Source organism: Homarus americanus, unplaced genomic scaffold, assembly GCF_018991925.1.
Source record: "Homarus americanus isolate GMGI-L3 unplaced genomic scaffold, GMGI_Hamer_2.0 scaffold51859, whole genome shotgun sequence".
NCBI classification, from domain to species: Eukaryota; Metazoa; Arthropoda; class Malacostraca; order Decapoda; family Nephropidae; genus Homarus; species Homarus americanus.
In genome coordinates, this window is record NW_024711292.1 from 15,861,761 (window position 1) to 15,877,182 (window position 15,422).

General features: G+C 44.4%; 1 protein-coding gene across 2 annotated transcripts in view; it reads left to right on the forward strand.

Moving 5' to 3' along the window:
* The first annotated feature begins 9,251 nt into the window (after positions 1-9,251).
* LOC121853234 overlaps positions 9,252-15,422 on the forward strand; it is a 36,991-nt gene continuing 30,820 nt past the window's right edge. The window contains exons 1-2 of one of the 2 annotated variants that reach the window (XM_042347280.1): positions 9,252-9,425; positions 11,646-11,783. In XM_042347280.1, coding sequence (XP_042203214.1) covers positions 11,648-11,783 — 136 coding nt within the window. In that variant the 5' untranslated portion in view covers positions 9,252-9,425; positions 11,646-11,647. The remainder of the gene's footprint in view (positions 9,426-11,645; positions 11,784-15,422) is intronic. The other variant, XM_042347359.1, reaches the window with a different exon arrangement.

The following is a 15,422-nucleotide window of genomic DNA, read 5'->3' on the forward strand; positions in this document are numbered from 1 at the left end:
CTTGATCTGTAACCCCTTGTGGGGCGAGTATCCGTCAGCTTCAGCTATGGACACTCGACTGAATACTGCCCTCTGAGATGTTTATGCACTTCAGTTGGGTCACCCCTTACCCGCCTGTAGTACAATTAGGCAGTTGCAGGCACTCTTATCTCTCTGGATAACTGAGGTGCCATAGTCCAGGCACCAGACGGGTGGCCCTCCTTTGGAAATTTTCAATCAACTGACAGTCTCTAGCATATCTTGTGGACCAGACGGGGTGACAGTATTCCTCACTCTAGAAGATCGTTACGAGGGACGATATCTGAACGACTTTCTTATAAGACCTACTAGTTTACTTGTTTGATGCACCTTTGTCTCTCAGTTCCCCAAGAACTTCAGTTCTTTGTCAACATACACATCCAGGTTCTTTTTTCACATTCGGTCTCTATTAATGCAGTTTCTTCGTCCCGTTGGGACATGTGGTACGACCCGGGTGCATCTCTTACATTTCGTGACATTGAATCTTAGCAGCCATTTCTTCGACCACTCTTGAAGCTCACAGAGATCTTTCTGTAATTCTTCACATTAATTTTGGTTCTTAATTTCCCAAAATAACCTGGCATCATCCGCAAACATTTGTATGGAGGAGTATATAGCTTTTGGCATGTCATTTGTGAAACAAAAAAACAACAACGGACCCAATACACTGCCCTGTGGTGCCTAGCTTATCACGGGTACACATGACGGTTTCGTTCCAATAATCACCACACACTGCTTGCGATCATGAAGAAAGTCTCCGATACACACAAGGACACTTCCCCAAATACCGCACCCTTCCAATTTAATTCTCAGCCTCTCATCGGATATGCTGTCGAAAGCCTTGGCAAAATCTAGGTATATATTTGAGTCCAAACATCCAATACCTTGAGTAATTGTGTTAAGCAGAAACCAGTGTTGGCAATCCTCTAAATAGTCTAAAAGGTTGTTTCGTAGTAGATGTTCCAATGTGGCATCTCTTATAATGCTCTCAAGTACTTTACATACTATGCTGGGCATGCCCACTGGTCTATAATTATTCTTGGAGTAACGATCACCCTTCTTGAATATTTGACCCACATAAGCCATTTTCCAATCACTGGGGTCTCTCATCCGAGCATTTACAAAACAGGGTCTTCAGGGGCTCAGCAAGCTAGTTGCACAACTCTCTGAACACTCTGAGATGCACCATGTCAAGGTCAGGACTCTGATGAACTTTAGCTTTGACAATCTATTTCTTATACGCTATTCTGGGTCAAACGCTTGTGAACACCAAGGAAAAGAATTTGTTCAACGCTTCCACCTTGTCCTGGCCAGAACCTGCATAACTACCATCTTCAATCCTCAGGCCCGATACTCCTTCTCGTGTTTTTAATTATGACTTTGCATTGCGGTAAAATGCCTCTGGGTTTGATTTGACCTAGCTTGCAGTCAGTTTCTATAACTCTTTTTCAGCCCTTCTAGACTCTGATTTTGCTTGGTTCCTCCTGTCCTGCTCATAATTTGACCTAACCCACATCTCAAATTTCTGATTTTTTCTTAACTTTGTCGACCGCCGCATGGTTCATTTGTAACGGTCTCCTTGTTTTCCTGAATGCACTGGGTTGGGTCTTGGGTATATATTTATCAACCAAATGGTTCACTTTACTGGATATGATATTCAGCGTAGTGACTGCGTTCTTATAGCTTAGTGAGTCAGGTCAGTGATTTCCTGTCATCTCTTCCCTCATCCCTTCATAATTACCCTTGTAATATTTGAACCTTGGGGTGGTTTTGTCATGAACCAAGTAACAGACCTGATTTGCTGGTGGTATTGTATAGGAAGCATGTGGTTGTAGACCTGCCCCATTGGTGGTATTGTCGAGGAAACAAGTGGTTGTAGGGCTGCCTCGAAGTTAACTAGGGTCTGGTAGTTTTCACTGTGGTTGGACAGGGCGCTGGTATCAATTCACGTGCCATAATTCGGTCCCATATTATTGACGAGGGCCTCTCATAACAAGGATCGACTCTAGGGTTTGACACTAGTGTGTTAATGTGTTGGGGATCACTTCGCCCCTCCTGTGGTCCTTTACTTTATTCTTGTTTCCACTGTCGACACTTTTTGCCATTTTTGTGAGTTGAAATTGTCACTGTATATTAATCGTGGAACTACTTTCTTAGTGGGGCGGGGTAGGTTGAGAAGAGATGGGAATCGGGGGTTACAGTCAACCTCTTTGCAGCCCCTTGCAGTACGTCTGCTCACTACGGTGGTAGACGGTCAAGTGTGTGTGTGTGTGTGTGTGATTATGGTCGCTTCATGGAATGTCAGGACCCTTCTGGATACTGGCACAAATGAGCGTCGTGAAAAAAGAACTGCCTTTGCGGCAAAAGAGCTGGCTAGGTATAACATCGACATAGCAGCCATTAGTGAGTCCCGGCTCCGAGACGAGGGTCGACTCACAGAACGGGGTTAGCCTGCTGCAGAAAAAAAAAACATTTTTGGAGTTGGCTTTCCCATCCACCAATGTATCCTACATAAGTTAACTGAAATGCCTGTTGGGATCAACGAGCGCCTCGTGACGCTCCGAGACTCACTGAATCACTCACGTCGTGCCTTCTTAATCAGTGCATATGCCACAAAACTGGATGCAGAGGATGACATCAAGGAGACCTTTTATGCCGACCTCGACAGAGTGCTAACCTCTATCCCCAGAGAAGATAAGGTTGTGCTCCTAGGTAACTTCAATGCTTGAATTGGCAAAGATACTGACATATGGCATGGAATCAGAGGGAGAAATGGACTAGCCAAGTGCACTCCCAACGGCCTACTCCTCTTCAGCAAGTGTGCTGCACACAACCTCACTATCACCAATACCTTGTTTAGGCAGGCCGACAAGTTCAAGGGTTCGTAGCAACACCCACGATCCAAACACTGGCATCTCATTGATTACATCATTGTCAGAGAAAGAAATCGCCGAGATGTTCTCATCACCCGAGCCATACGTGGCTCAGACCACTGTGACATTGATCATCGGCTCGTCAGGGCCAAACTCTTACTTTAAGTCGCCCCAAAACGGCGAAGGCAACAAGCCTCCAGAAGAGATTTTAACACTAAGCATCTGGGGGATCCAGCAGTAGCACATGATTTCAGAGAGCAGCTTGAGCATGGGATGATAAACAACCCGATAACAAACAACCTAAATCCCAGTGCTGAATGGAGTATACTAAACACTGTCATGACAAAAACCTGCAGAGAGACCCTCGGCCAGATCGAAAAAATACACCAGGACTGGTTTGATAAAAATGACCCTGAAATCAACGTACTCGTCGATGATAAACATGCTGCTTTAACTGACTGGCAGAACAACCCTCAGACTCGGTTTAAAGTGAATACCTTCCGAAAGAGGAAAGCGGCGGCCCAGGGCGAACTTCACAATCTAAAGAATGAATGGTTGAAAAGCTGAGAAACCCAAAAACTTGCAGATCAATACAAGATGCATGAAATTCTCAGTTTCACTAAAACATTTTAGGAGCCATTACTCATGGCGCAACTCCCCCTCCCCCCCACTCATCCGACGGTAACTCCTTAATCAAAGACAAAGAAGGCATCCTTCAGCGTTGGAAAGAGAGCACTACCATTCACTCTTCAACCAAAATACCGATGTGGATTTCCTGACTACCCAGCAGGTCCAGCAAGTCCAGCAGCATCCGGAGCTGACCCACCTCAGCTATCCTCCATCCCTGGATGAGGTACTACTGCCCTACAAACAGATTTAAAAAAAACAAAGCCACAGGGCCTGATGGAATCCCAGCCAAGATGTCTAAAGCAGGAGGACCTCTGCTTACCAGCCATCTCCACTCTCTGCTGGAGAATATATGGGAAAGGAGGAAATCATCCAAAATCTTAAAGACGCCTCCACCGTCAATATTTATATGAACAATGGAGACCAGCCAGACTGTTGCAACTACCGTGGGATCTCTACTGCTATCCATAGCTGCCAAGATTATCGCCTGAGTCCTCCAAAACAGACTCCTTCATGAGGCAAAAAACTTCCTCCCAGAATCTCCATGTGGCCTTGGACCATCACGTGGCACCACTGGCATGATCTTTGCTGCCCGCCAGATACACGAAAAGTGCAGAGAACAGTGTCGTGACCTGTACATGGCCTTCACTAATCTTACCAAGGCCTTCGACTCGGTCAACAGGGAAGCCCTCCGGCGGCCCCTCAGCCGTTTTGGCTGCCCACCAAAATTCATCGCTAATGTGAGGCAACTACACATTGGCATGAACGGCAGTGTCCTGTACAATGGCACCCAGTCTAAGTTCTTTCCCATCCAAACCGGGGAAAACAAGGATGTGTATTGGCTCCAAATGTTTTCCATTTTCTTGGCTGCCTTCCTTACCCATGCCAGTGCCAATTTAGCTGGCTGGGTGAACATCCAGTTCCGGATGAAGGGACTTTTCAACATAAGACCACTCCAGGCAGGAACAAAGGTGTCGGCTGCTTCGATTACTAAACTTCAGTATACAGACGACCTCACCCTCGTCTCTCACACTGAACGCGACCTACAGGAGATCCTGGTGCAACCACTCCTTCACCATCCATCCAGCTTAACGGTACTACGCCGACATCGATGAAAAGATTCAACATCGGATCAGATGTGCATCTCAAGCCCTTGGCACATTCCGTACCCGTGTCTTCAGCTGTAGGGAGCTGAAATTATCTACAAAGTTGCATGTATATCGAGCAGTGATCCTCCCCACCCTACGTTCCATTATCTGAATTCGGTGGGAAGACAAAGAACAAATGCCAGTATTCTCACTGACACCAACTGTAGGAGCATCAAGGCTACCATTATCTATGAACTACTACATTGGACTGGCCATGTTATTGGCATGGACGACAGTAGACTGCCAAAGCAGCTACTTTACAGTCACTTAACGAATGGTAAACGTAACGCTGGCGGGCCAATGCTTTCGAGTTAACCCGACTGCATACCGAGGCAGATAAGCGCCAGTGCCGGAAAGACGCTGTTGCCGCCCATCCCGCACTGGATTTAACAGTCCACATATGCAACATCTGTGGGCGATCCTGCCGGTCTCGTATCGGTCTCTAGAGTCACCTCAGAGCTCACCAACGAAGGTAACATCCTTAATAACTCATATCATTGTATAGTTGGATGATTGTCACACTCGACTCTCAGAGATAGCAAAGTAGTGGTAGTGTATGTGTGTGCAATAATAATAATAATAATAATAATAATTAACGGTTTATTGAAAGAGCTTGGCAGCCAGAAGGCTGAAAATATACAGTTACATATTTGGGGAATGGGTTACGAATTACAAATAATATACAAGTAACATAAGTGACACAAATAAGACATATAATAACTTAGATGGGGATCAGCTCGAACTACAGTTCATTTCAACATAGTGACAGTGTAAGGAGCAGTGTTTACTGGGAGTGAATACACTGATTTATTACATGTTATTGATAATTTTTACAATGGTTGGGACTGGGCTGTTCTTATAGCGATCAGTTCGTGCACGTATGGGCTGGATGCGGTTGTGGTGTCGAACAGCAATTCTCGGACAGGGGATCTCAGGTGGTAGTAGGGCCGGTGTCGGGGATGGTGTAGAAGCTTCTTACCAAATTTGCAGATGAGGTCGTGGTGATGGTCAGTGAGAGTCGAAAGGGTCAGTGTGTTGAGCGCTTCTTGATATGTGGAGTAGGAAGGGGAGAGAATAATCTTGCATGCCCTCTTTTGCACTTTTTCTAGGTGTTTACGTTGTGTGGCATTTAGGGAGGAAGACCAGGTGGGGGAGGCATAGGTGAGCTTGGGAAGTATGAATGTTGTGTATACACTGAGGAGCTCGTGTGCAGGAACTCCGAGGGACTTGAGTCGGCGGAGCAGGTGGAGACGGAAACTGGAGGATTTGACAACTTCACTGACGTGTGGTTTCCAATTTAGTTTGTTGTCTATGGTGACGCCGAGGAGCTTCGTGGAATCTACAACCTGGAGTGTGTTCGGACCTAGGGTAATGGAAGGAGGTGGGACAATGTCGGAGGAGAGGTTGATGTGCATAACCATGGTCTTGGTATGGTTGATGGTGACATGGTTGTTGGTGGCCCAGTTTTGGAGACTGTTCAATAAATCCTGAAGGGCGGTATAGTTGGGAGCAGAATTGTTGACGCTGATCCCAATGGTGGAGTCGTCGACATATTTCCAGCGAGCAGGGGTTTCTCTTAGGGCATCATTGATGAGCATAAGGAAGCAGAGTGGTCCCATCTTGGTGCCTTGGGGGACGCCACAGGTGAGTGACTGAAAGGTGGAGACAGCCCCTCGGAAGCGTACAGCTTGGCGTCGGTCACTGAGGAAGTCTGTAAGCCATGGTATGAGACTTCTCCGAAGCCCGAGGTCAATAGCTTTGTTTATGATTATATTGTGGTCGACTAGGTCGAACGCTTTAGTGAAATCAATGAAGGCGACAGCTACAGACGTTTTTCGTTTCTCGAGATGGCGGTATATGTAATCGAGAAAGCTGACAAGACAGTGAGTGGTGGAGGAAGTTTTCATGTTGCCAAATTGCTGAGGGTCTACGACTCCTGCAATATCAGCATAAGCCCAGTCAAACACAAAACTTTCACAGATTAGGCTGGGTATTGGGGTGATTGCAATAGGTCGTAGCTGATTTAAGGATTGTGGGCTGGTTGACTTGGGCACTGGTGATACATAAGAGGTCTTCCAGTCAGCTGGGCATCTGGCTTGACTGAGAGAAGCATTGATGATGGAGCAGAGGGGTTTAGCAAGCTCCGGGGAGAACTCCTTGAAGAGTTTCATTGGTAAGTCAATGGGGGTGGTAGAGCGTTTTAATTTTAGTTTGTCCAGGCGTTTTGCTACGTCAAATTCTTCTACTAAGTCAGTGGGAAGGGGGGCTGGTAGGTAAGCAGGGAGAGTGGTTGTGTCAAGCCGTGGGAGCGTCTGGCATATAGTAGCGAAATGGTTATTTGTTTGCTCAGCTGCGTCAACATTAGTGAGATGGCTAAGGAAGGGGAGGGGGTGTGTCTTATTGTTTAGTCCACAGAGTTCTTTAAGCTTACCATACCATTGACTGATGTTGGTCTGCTTCAGGTGTTGTAATTTGGTTGGGTAGTGGGACTTCTTTGCAGTGCGTATTTCGCGGATGACTCTGTTGCGAAGTGACCTGTAGCGGATGTGGTCATTGAGATGAAAGGCTCTGTCTCTCTGTTGCATAAGTCTTTTGATCCGAGGTGTGATCCAGGGCAAGTCAGCTGGGTGAGATCTGACGGACTTCTCGGGGAAGAAGTGGTGGTGAGCTTCCGTGGTGGTGTTGGTATAATTTATCCATTTGGTTTCCACGTCATCCACGCTAAGTACTTCAGTCCAGGGATGGTGAACTATCCACTGCCCGAAGAGGCGCACTGCAGAGTCAGTAATCGGCCTGTAGGTCTTGATGTAGGGTCTCTGTACTTGAGTGGGAGTGGCAGCTGGGGACCAGAGCACTGATAAGTGTGTGCTACACCCGATAGGAGGCATTGGTTGAGGTGGTTGGTACTGGTCCGCTAAGTCAGTTAAGATAAGGTCAAGGGTATTTTGACCGTGTGTGGGGAAGGTCACAACTTGTGATAGTGATAGCTGGTCCTGGATATCAGTGGTGTCAATTTCATTTAAATCCCCACATAATACTAACTTGGCACATGGGTACCTAACTCTGAGGTGGTCTGAGGTGGTGATGAGATGATTGATAAGAGTGTCTCTGGTGGGTGATCGAGGCGGATGGTATGCCACACAGATTATAATGGAAGCAGTGTTGCGTGGGTGTGCCCGCAGCACGACACGTACCCATAATGCTTCCACATCTGCTGGGACTTGAACATCCAGGCGTGACGGGCGTAGGTCATCTTGACAGAAGAGGGCAACGCCCCCTCCGCGTCTTTGTGAACGAAGGTGATGAAAGAGTTGATATCCCTCAATATGACACGTTTCAGGTACAATTTGCCAAGCCTCACATATGGCAACGACGCTCGCGGCGGTTGACCTGACTGTAGTTGCCAGCTCGTCGAACTTGTTAGCTAGGGAAGTGACGTTGGATAGCAGTAAAGACGGGAGATCATACCATATCCGTGGAACTTCAGTGTGGTGGTATGGTCTGTCAGGGGTGGGTTTCTCCGGTTTCCTAGTGGAGGTTACGGTTCTAATGGGCTTATGTGCATGGCGGCCTTGTCTACGGCTCCGCGCGTGGAATATTTTCAGTGACTTGAGTAGCGCGATAACACTGCCATCAGGATAACCGTTCCCACGCTTTAGATGGTACAGAGTGCGTCGGGAGTAAGTGATTGGTGGCCATCGGTTGAAATCTGTTGTGGGCGGACGGAAGTGTTTGTCACTGGCGGCACTTTGAGGGACACTGACACTGGTAGACATCTGTTAATATTTGTCAGTCGTAAAGACCGTGGTCTTTGTCCCTGGTGCTTGGGGTCGCCGACACAGTTTTCACGATATATGTAAACACCGCGGTGGTCCTTGTCACTGGCACTTTAAAGTTGACCGATAAAGTGCCCACTGTCTGACTTTTCCTTGGGGTGCACTATCGAGCACTGTATGGTAATCACTTATTGCACTGATGACTAAAATGTTTTGCCGAGAAAGTTCCTTAAGTGCACTATAGGAACACTGCTCCGTAATCAATCGTTCACTAATCACTAGAATGTTTTGCTGAATCGATCCTGGTGTAGTAAGGCTGGTAGGGCGTTGGGGTATAGCAGGGGGAGTGGGCAGGGCCAAACAGACTCGGCCTGGCTGCTGAAACCGGGAGCGCCTTCGGGGCACGTCTTATCTCACTGAGGGTTGACAAGTGTGTGTGTGTGTGTGTGTGTGTGTGTGTGTGTGTGTGTGTGTGTGTTAGATTATTGATAGATTTAATGATCTCTATGTGTTTTAAGTTACTTCACTTGATGAGGATAATTGATGTTGATGGCGATTAATGATGATAATGATGATAACAATAATAATAATGAGAAGGATTAATCTTCATTAGTGTTGATGATGATGATGATGATGATTTATGATATGATGTATGATGATGTTATGATTTAAGATGATATGATTTATGATGATGATTTATGATGATTAATAGTTATGATTGATAAGATTGCTGATACTATAACGAACTCCCCACCATCACACACCACAGCCTCTCCCTGTAACAGTGTTTGTGTCTCCCCTGATAGAGGTGGAGCAGCAGCAGTTACGTGACGCGGGCTTCCCTCTGATAGGCTGCATCAACTACCTGTCTCCTCACTACGCCGAAAGCAACGAGAAGAATGACTGGGTGCAGAGTAAGTCTGGGTCTGTCTCTATCACTTCCTCTTGCTCTCGCAGCAACAACAGGAATGACTGGGTGCAGAGTAAGTCTCTCTATTTCTGTCATACTCAACAACATGCTACCTACTCCCCCGTCTTGTTCACTGGCCTCCCCTTACCCTTCGACTACGTATAAATCTCCAAGTTTCCTCTTCACGTTGGCTTGCTTTCCCTCTCTCTCTCTAGCCCTCGTGTACGTCTTGGTTCATTTCGTCTTTGTAACTTGCTTTTACTCTTTTTAGCTTCCACGTATTTTTCTCTTCGGCCCCTTCAATTTGTATTCACTCATTTGTTCTTATATTTGCTCGTGAGTTTTTTTTTTTTTGCAAGTATATGCATGAATATTGCCAAGTTACTGCCTTTACTAAGCCTTAAGGGGTGCTAAGTAATGGCAAAGTTGCTCTCAAACTCTAAAAATAAAAAGTCACTTAAGAGATACCGTTGTGAATATAAACCTAATATACTTTATTCTTTTTCAAAGGTTGAGAAATTCAGATTTACACAAACAAAGAGATTCAAAGTTGACCTCTGTTAATACTGTATTGTCGAGTATTTTCCTTTCTGTTAGGCTGTATCCTTCGACTGTCCTCCACAAATAGCTGCCACTACCTGCCAAAGCCTCTCGACGTCCCTCTACTAGCCACTAACCCACACCATCACTTCATCCCTACTTCACATACTCGCCACTAACCACCACCATCACTACATCCTTACTTTCCCATACTCGCCCCTAACCACGCCACTGCTACCATCATTACCACTAGTTCAGTCTCTTTCAAGATTCTTCGAACACTGCTGGAGACAGCTGGCAACACAAGGCCGTTTGTTTACTATAGTACGTAGTATAATATAATACGAAACAACAAAGCCCAACCATTAAATTAAGCAACGGGGAACTAAGTAACCAATCACAGATCACTTTTACATTTATTCATACTTTTTACTACGTACTATAGTAAACAAACGGCCTTGAGTTGCCAGCTGTCTCCAGCAGTGTTTGAAGAATCTTGAACGAGACTGTACATGTGTCAACCTACCAATACCTCCGTATTAACCTCTTTAACTAGCCACTGAGTCACCACCTATCATAACAAACCCTCTTCCATCACCACCAACGACAACACTACTCTGCCACTGGGGACCGGAAAAAAGCCCCCCGGACAAAAGCTCCTTGGACAAAACCCCCTCAGTTAAAGTGCAAAATAGCAAAATATGTTTGGTAATGTTATATTATATTAGGTTACGTTACGTTACTTTAGGTATTGCAGTCTTATGATATAATAAATGTAATACAGTATTTTATATGTCAAAGAAGTGTTCTTAAACTGTAAATAATAAAGAAGAAAAATAATTATTTTAAATTTTCGAATTATTATTTGTCCTACAGTAGGAAGCTTTTAACCCAGGGTTTTTCCTTACTAAACTCCAGGCCACTTCCCCCCTGTACCATAATGATTTTTAGCCCCGCCTTACACCCCTAACAGGCTCTTAACCTTCCCTGGCGTCTTGTACTCGTATGGCTTGTGGCTCTAAATAATATGTTTACCCTCTCTAGTGCTCCTTTAAGTGATATCACCACACTCCTACTAGTAACTCGCACCTCATACCACCACACCCTTACTAGCATTTCCCTCTCCACACACCCACCCTCTTGCTGATACCTGCTAAATTCTACGAGCATGTCTTAATAGCACCACTTTTAGAATCTCCAGTAGCACCATTTGCTAGCTTTTTGCTTACCCAATCTACTGCTGACAGCACTTCTACACCATCCAACTAGCACCTCCACCTCCACTAGAACCAATGTAGCCATCTTGAATAGCACCCGCCCATTCCAATTAACAGCACCGCATCCTACCATTTAGCATCCTCTCCCCAATTAGAACCTAAGCCCCCAATTAACACCTTCTCACCCCAATTAGCACCCCCAATTGACACAACCAACTTCAATTAATACCTCCTTAACCCAATTAGTCCCGTCCCTCAGTTAGCACCCCCTCACCTCAATTAGCTCCCCTTTACCCCAATTAGGACCTCCTACCCTCATTAGCACCTATTTCCCCCCAATTTGCACCCCTCGCCCCAATTAGCACCCCTTCCCTTCCCAATTAGCACCCCTTCCCTCCCACAATAAGCACCCCTTCCCTCCCCCAATTAGCACCCCTTCCCTCCCACAATTAGCACCCCTTCCCTCCCCCAATTAGCACCCCTTCCCTCCCTTCAATAAACACCCCACACTTCGACATTCTCCTACTTCTCACCAGGAATGCAGAATCTAAGCATTTCGTGCTCGCTGGTGTGTTGTATCCTGCTGGGGGCGTCGGCGGTGGTGGGCAGCTTTGGCATCATCCAGCGACAGATCTCCGCCGTCCTCATCACTGGCGTCATGTACATTCTGGCCAGTGAGTATTGTACCTACTGTTCCCCCTCCCTTTCTTTCTCCCTCCCTATCTTCCTTCCTCCCTCCCTCTCTTTCTTCCTCACTCTCTTTCTCCCTCCCACTCTCCCTCCCTCTCTTTCTCCACTCTTTCTCCCTCCCTCTCTCTCTTCCTACCTTCCTTTCTTCTTCCATCCTTTCCTCACTGACGTTGTTCTCCCATCCTTTGATTGAAAAAGACTTGTTATTTTAATTTGTGTTCGATTTTCATATTCTCATCCTCATACAGAAATGCTTAGTCGTTGTTTACATTATGCTTCTCGGAGTATGCGATGTTGTGTGTGTTTTTTCAGACTAGTTTACTGTTTTCTGTATATTCTTTAATTTATTTTTAAGTTCGGCACAAAAAATACTTTCAGGGTATGGAAAAATAATAATAATAATAATAATAATAATAATAATAATAATAATAATAATAATAATAATAATAATAATAATAATAATAATAATAATAATAATAATAATAATGATAATAATAATAATAATAATAATAATGTACGACCCGGGAGGGTGAGTCAACACCAATACGTCCTCTGCTCAAGACTCTTGTCCTCAAACAATCGGTGGCATCTTGCATGACTCACTCTCACGTCCGCCACTAGCTCCCCATTTGTGCTTCCTTGTTGGTGGGTGTGGGTCATCATACGGTGAAGTCAGGCTACCGTATTGCATATCTTATATGTCTATACAGTTTGTATTGATAGAGGCACAGTTGTGTAGAAATTAAATGGAGAATTACAGTACAGTAGCTGAAACTGAGAACATAAACTTGAGTGAATCCATAATTCTTATGTATATGCTGTTTTGATAACACATTTTTGTGTCATGTAGATGAAGTGCTTTTAATTTTCATGAAGTGCAACCACCTCGTATTAACAATCTGTATCATAGTTTGGGACGACTCGCATATCACACACACAAGTTTGACATCATGACGGGAAGACCAAAGATTGCAGGAACTGGTAGTGCTGACTCAGACTCGGATAGACTAACAGGGCAAACAGCGTTGCATTGTAGGAAAGTATTATTTTACTATGTATATCTGAAATTTAGAGTAAATAATATAACATTTCAAAAGCTACAAATAGTGTAACAGCAGATAGCCCCAAAACGGGTCAGACATCGATCTGTGTACAGCATTTTAATGAACAATTTTACTGAAAATACATCAACAACACAAAAAGGTGAAAAATAGAATTTTTCTCTTTACTAGCTTGGCGCCCTTTCCAAGCAGCTCCTGCAAATACAAATCCGTGTCGGGGTTTAGGACAGTAGACTACCCCGTAACTGGTAGCTGGGGGATAACTAAATGGTTGGCCATCTCATCTTGTCACAGTTGACGTTCTAAAAAGAGAGACTGGCAATAATGGTGTCCTCTAGAGGCAGGGGAACTATAAAGTAAGTAGTTTTTTCAAGAGCAGCACAGACTTTGCTCCTGCTATGGCCACCATTTTGATTTCAGTCAATCCACCACTTTATATTCAGTCCCCAGGTGCCTATCACAGAGAGTGACTGTCTCAATCTGCTCTGCCTGTTAAGGATAAGTATCGTGCCCTGACCTGGTAGTTCTTTAAGGAGTAGTGAAGTATACCACAGTTCTAGGTGTGTTTACATCTAACCGGCTCTTCCAAAACCAATTCAGCGTATCATTAATTGGACTAGCTTTAGCATCAGGGCCAGAGACCACAATTACACTGATCATGCAGAATCTCAGACCACATTACGTTTTTGTGATTTATCAAAGGCTGGGACTTATCCAATAAGGGTTGCAGAGATCCGTCTCGAGGTTTCAAATTAGCTATTAGTAGGTTCTGGCAATTGAAACAACCTTACATGAGGATTTAGCAGATCTGCTTTTGATATCCCTTGTTCCTATGAAACAAGAGAAATTCGTGTGCATACTTGAGATTTGTGTGATTAAATTATACATAACCCTTCAGAGGATTTGCAAGCAGGCCTGCATAGGATATTATACAAGTATCCACTACCTGAGGTCCCCTGCTAATTACGTATCTCCCCTTGGTGAGTTTCGTAGCTCCAGGTCATCCTTACACTCAGGAATATAACATTGGTTTAACCCGTGTTTCACAACTGTTCTCACTGACTATAAAGAGGAGTTAGCTCGTTTAAAACTTACTATTTCATTCAATTTCAATTTCAATAGTTTATTCCTTGATAAAGGAACCGGGATTTTCGTGCTGTCACTGGGTACCCCTGTACAATAATGTCAGAAGCATCTGGCAAGTGTCACAAGTACGATTTCATTGTATTAAAAATGTTGCACTTGTGAGTTTTCTGTTGCGACTAATAATTACACGCTTCCTTAACCCCTTGGGTACGAGAGGTCTCTGAGCTGGATAAAATGGTCTGGCGGAGACCAAATAAAATATTAAATGTAGCGTCCAATAGTGCAGGGGTACGTGGAGTTAGTTTATTAAGTCTGTAAAGGCGAGGTTTTGTTAGAGGCAGGTGGAGAACCAAGTGTCCAGTGTTCCTTACACACTTTGGTTGTTTCCTTAGCATGAGAGGAAGTATTACCAATGAATCCTTGCGGTGTTTTATTTCAAGCTTGTCTCAGAGACTTCGGGAGATCCCCTGATACAAATTTATTTGTGTTCATACTATCAGTGGGAAGAAATTTATTTCTCGTGGATTAAAGGGAATTTTGTCATGGTGTCTCACCTCCCTGTGTTCATCTTCAAATGATGAATATGGCGACTTTATATCCTCAGGAATCCTGGGGTTTTATGATACCTGGAGAATCTCACCCCGAAGTGTTTCTCTTCTGCCTTAATGACGCTGTCTGTTGCAGCTGGGAAGTCAATTTTTCCCAAATTGTGGTTTTAATTTAGAAAGAGCTATGTCTTATTTTTTTTTTTTCATTACGATCGATGCTCTCAACTTTTGCTTCTTACCATATACAGCTATCAGGTTTAAGTGTTTCAGGATAGTCTTGTGTTCTTTACTCTGGGATGTGCCCTCCTACGAGTGTTCTTCTGGAATCCACACACGAGAAGCACCTGGGAGCTTTCACTGAATGACAACACCAGTGGATGATACGACAAGTACAGTCCCCTTCACTAGTGCGTTTACAGGGGTTCGTCAAGTTCTGTGTAGTGTAGCAACCCTATGTTTGTTTAAATTTGAAAGAAGGAAACTCGCAATAGTAAACATACTATAAAATCAAATTAAAACAATATTAAAACAAATATCTCAAAAATAATATTTGTGGAAGACAAGCCCCTGTAAACGCTCTAGTGAAGGGGTCTGTACATTACCATTGTACCTTCCTTTTACAGTTCTGTGGTTAAAGAGAAAAAAATGGTGGACTCAGTGGAGGGGAATGGGGAAAGCGACTTGATTTTATACTCTAATTGTTTGGGATTTCTATTCAAGAGTTCCATATCGTGAATATTTTCTTGTCTCGATTTCGGCTGGCGGCCGGTTTTCGGGGTTTTTTTCCGGTTAACAAATCTATTGACAAAGCTTGGAGTACAGTTTGCCTATCTGAGTAATTAAGTCAGGTCTTGACACTGAGGGTGCTATCACTTCTCACTGCCATGCAGGACAGAGGTTCATACACAAAGAAATAGATCATATTTAT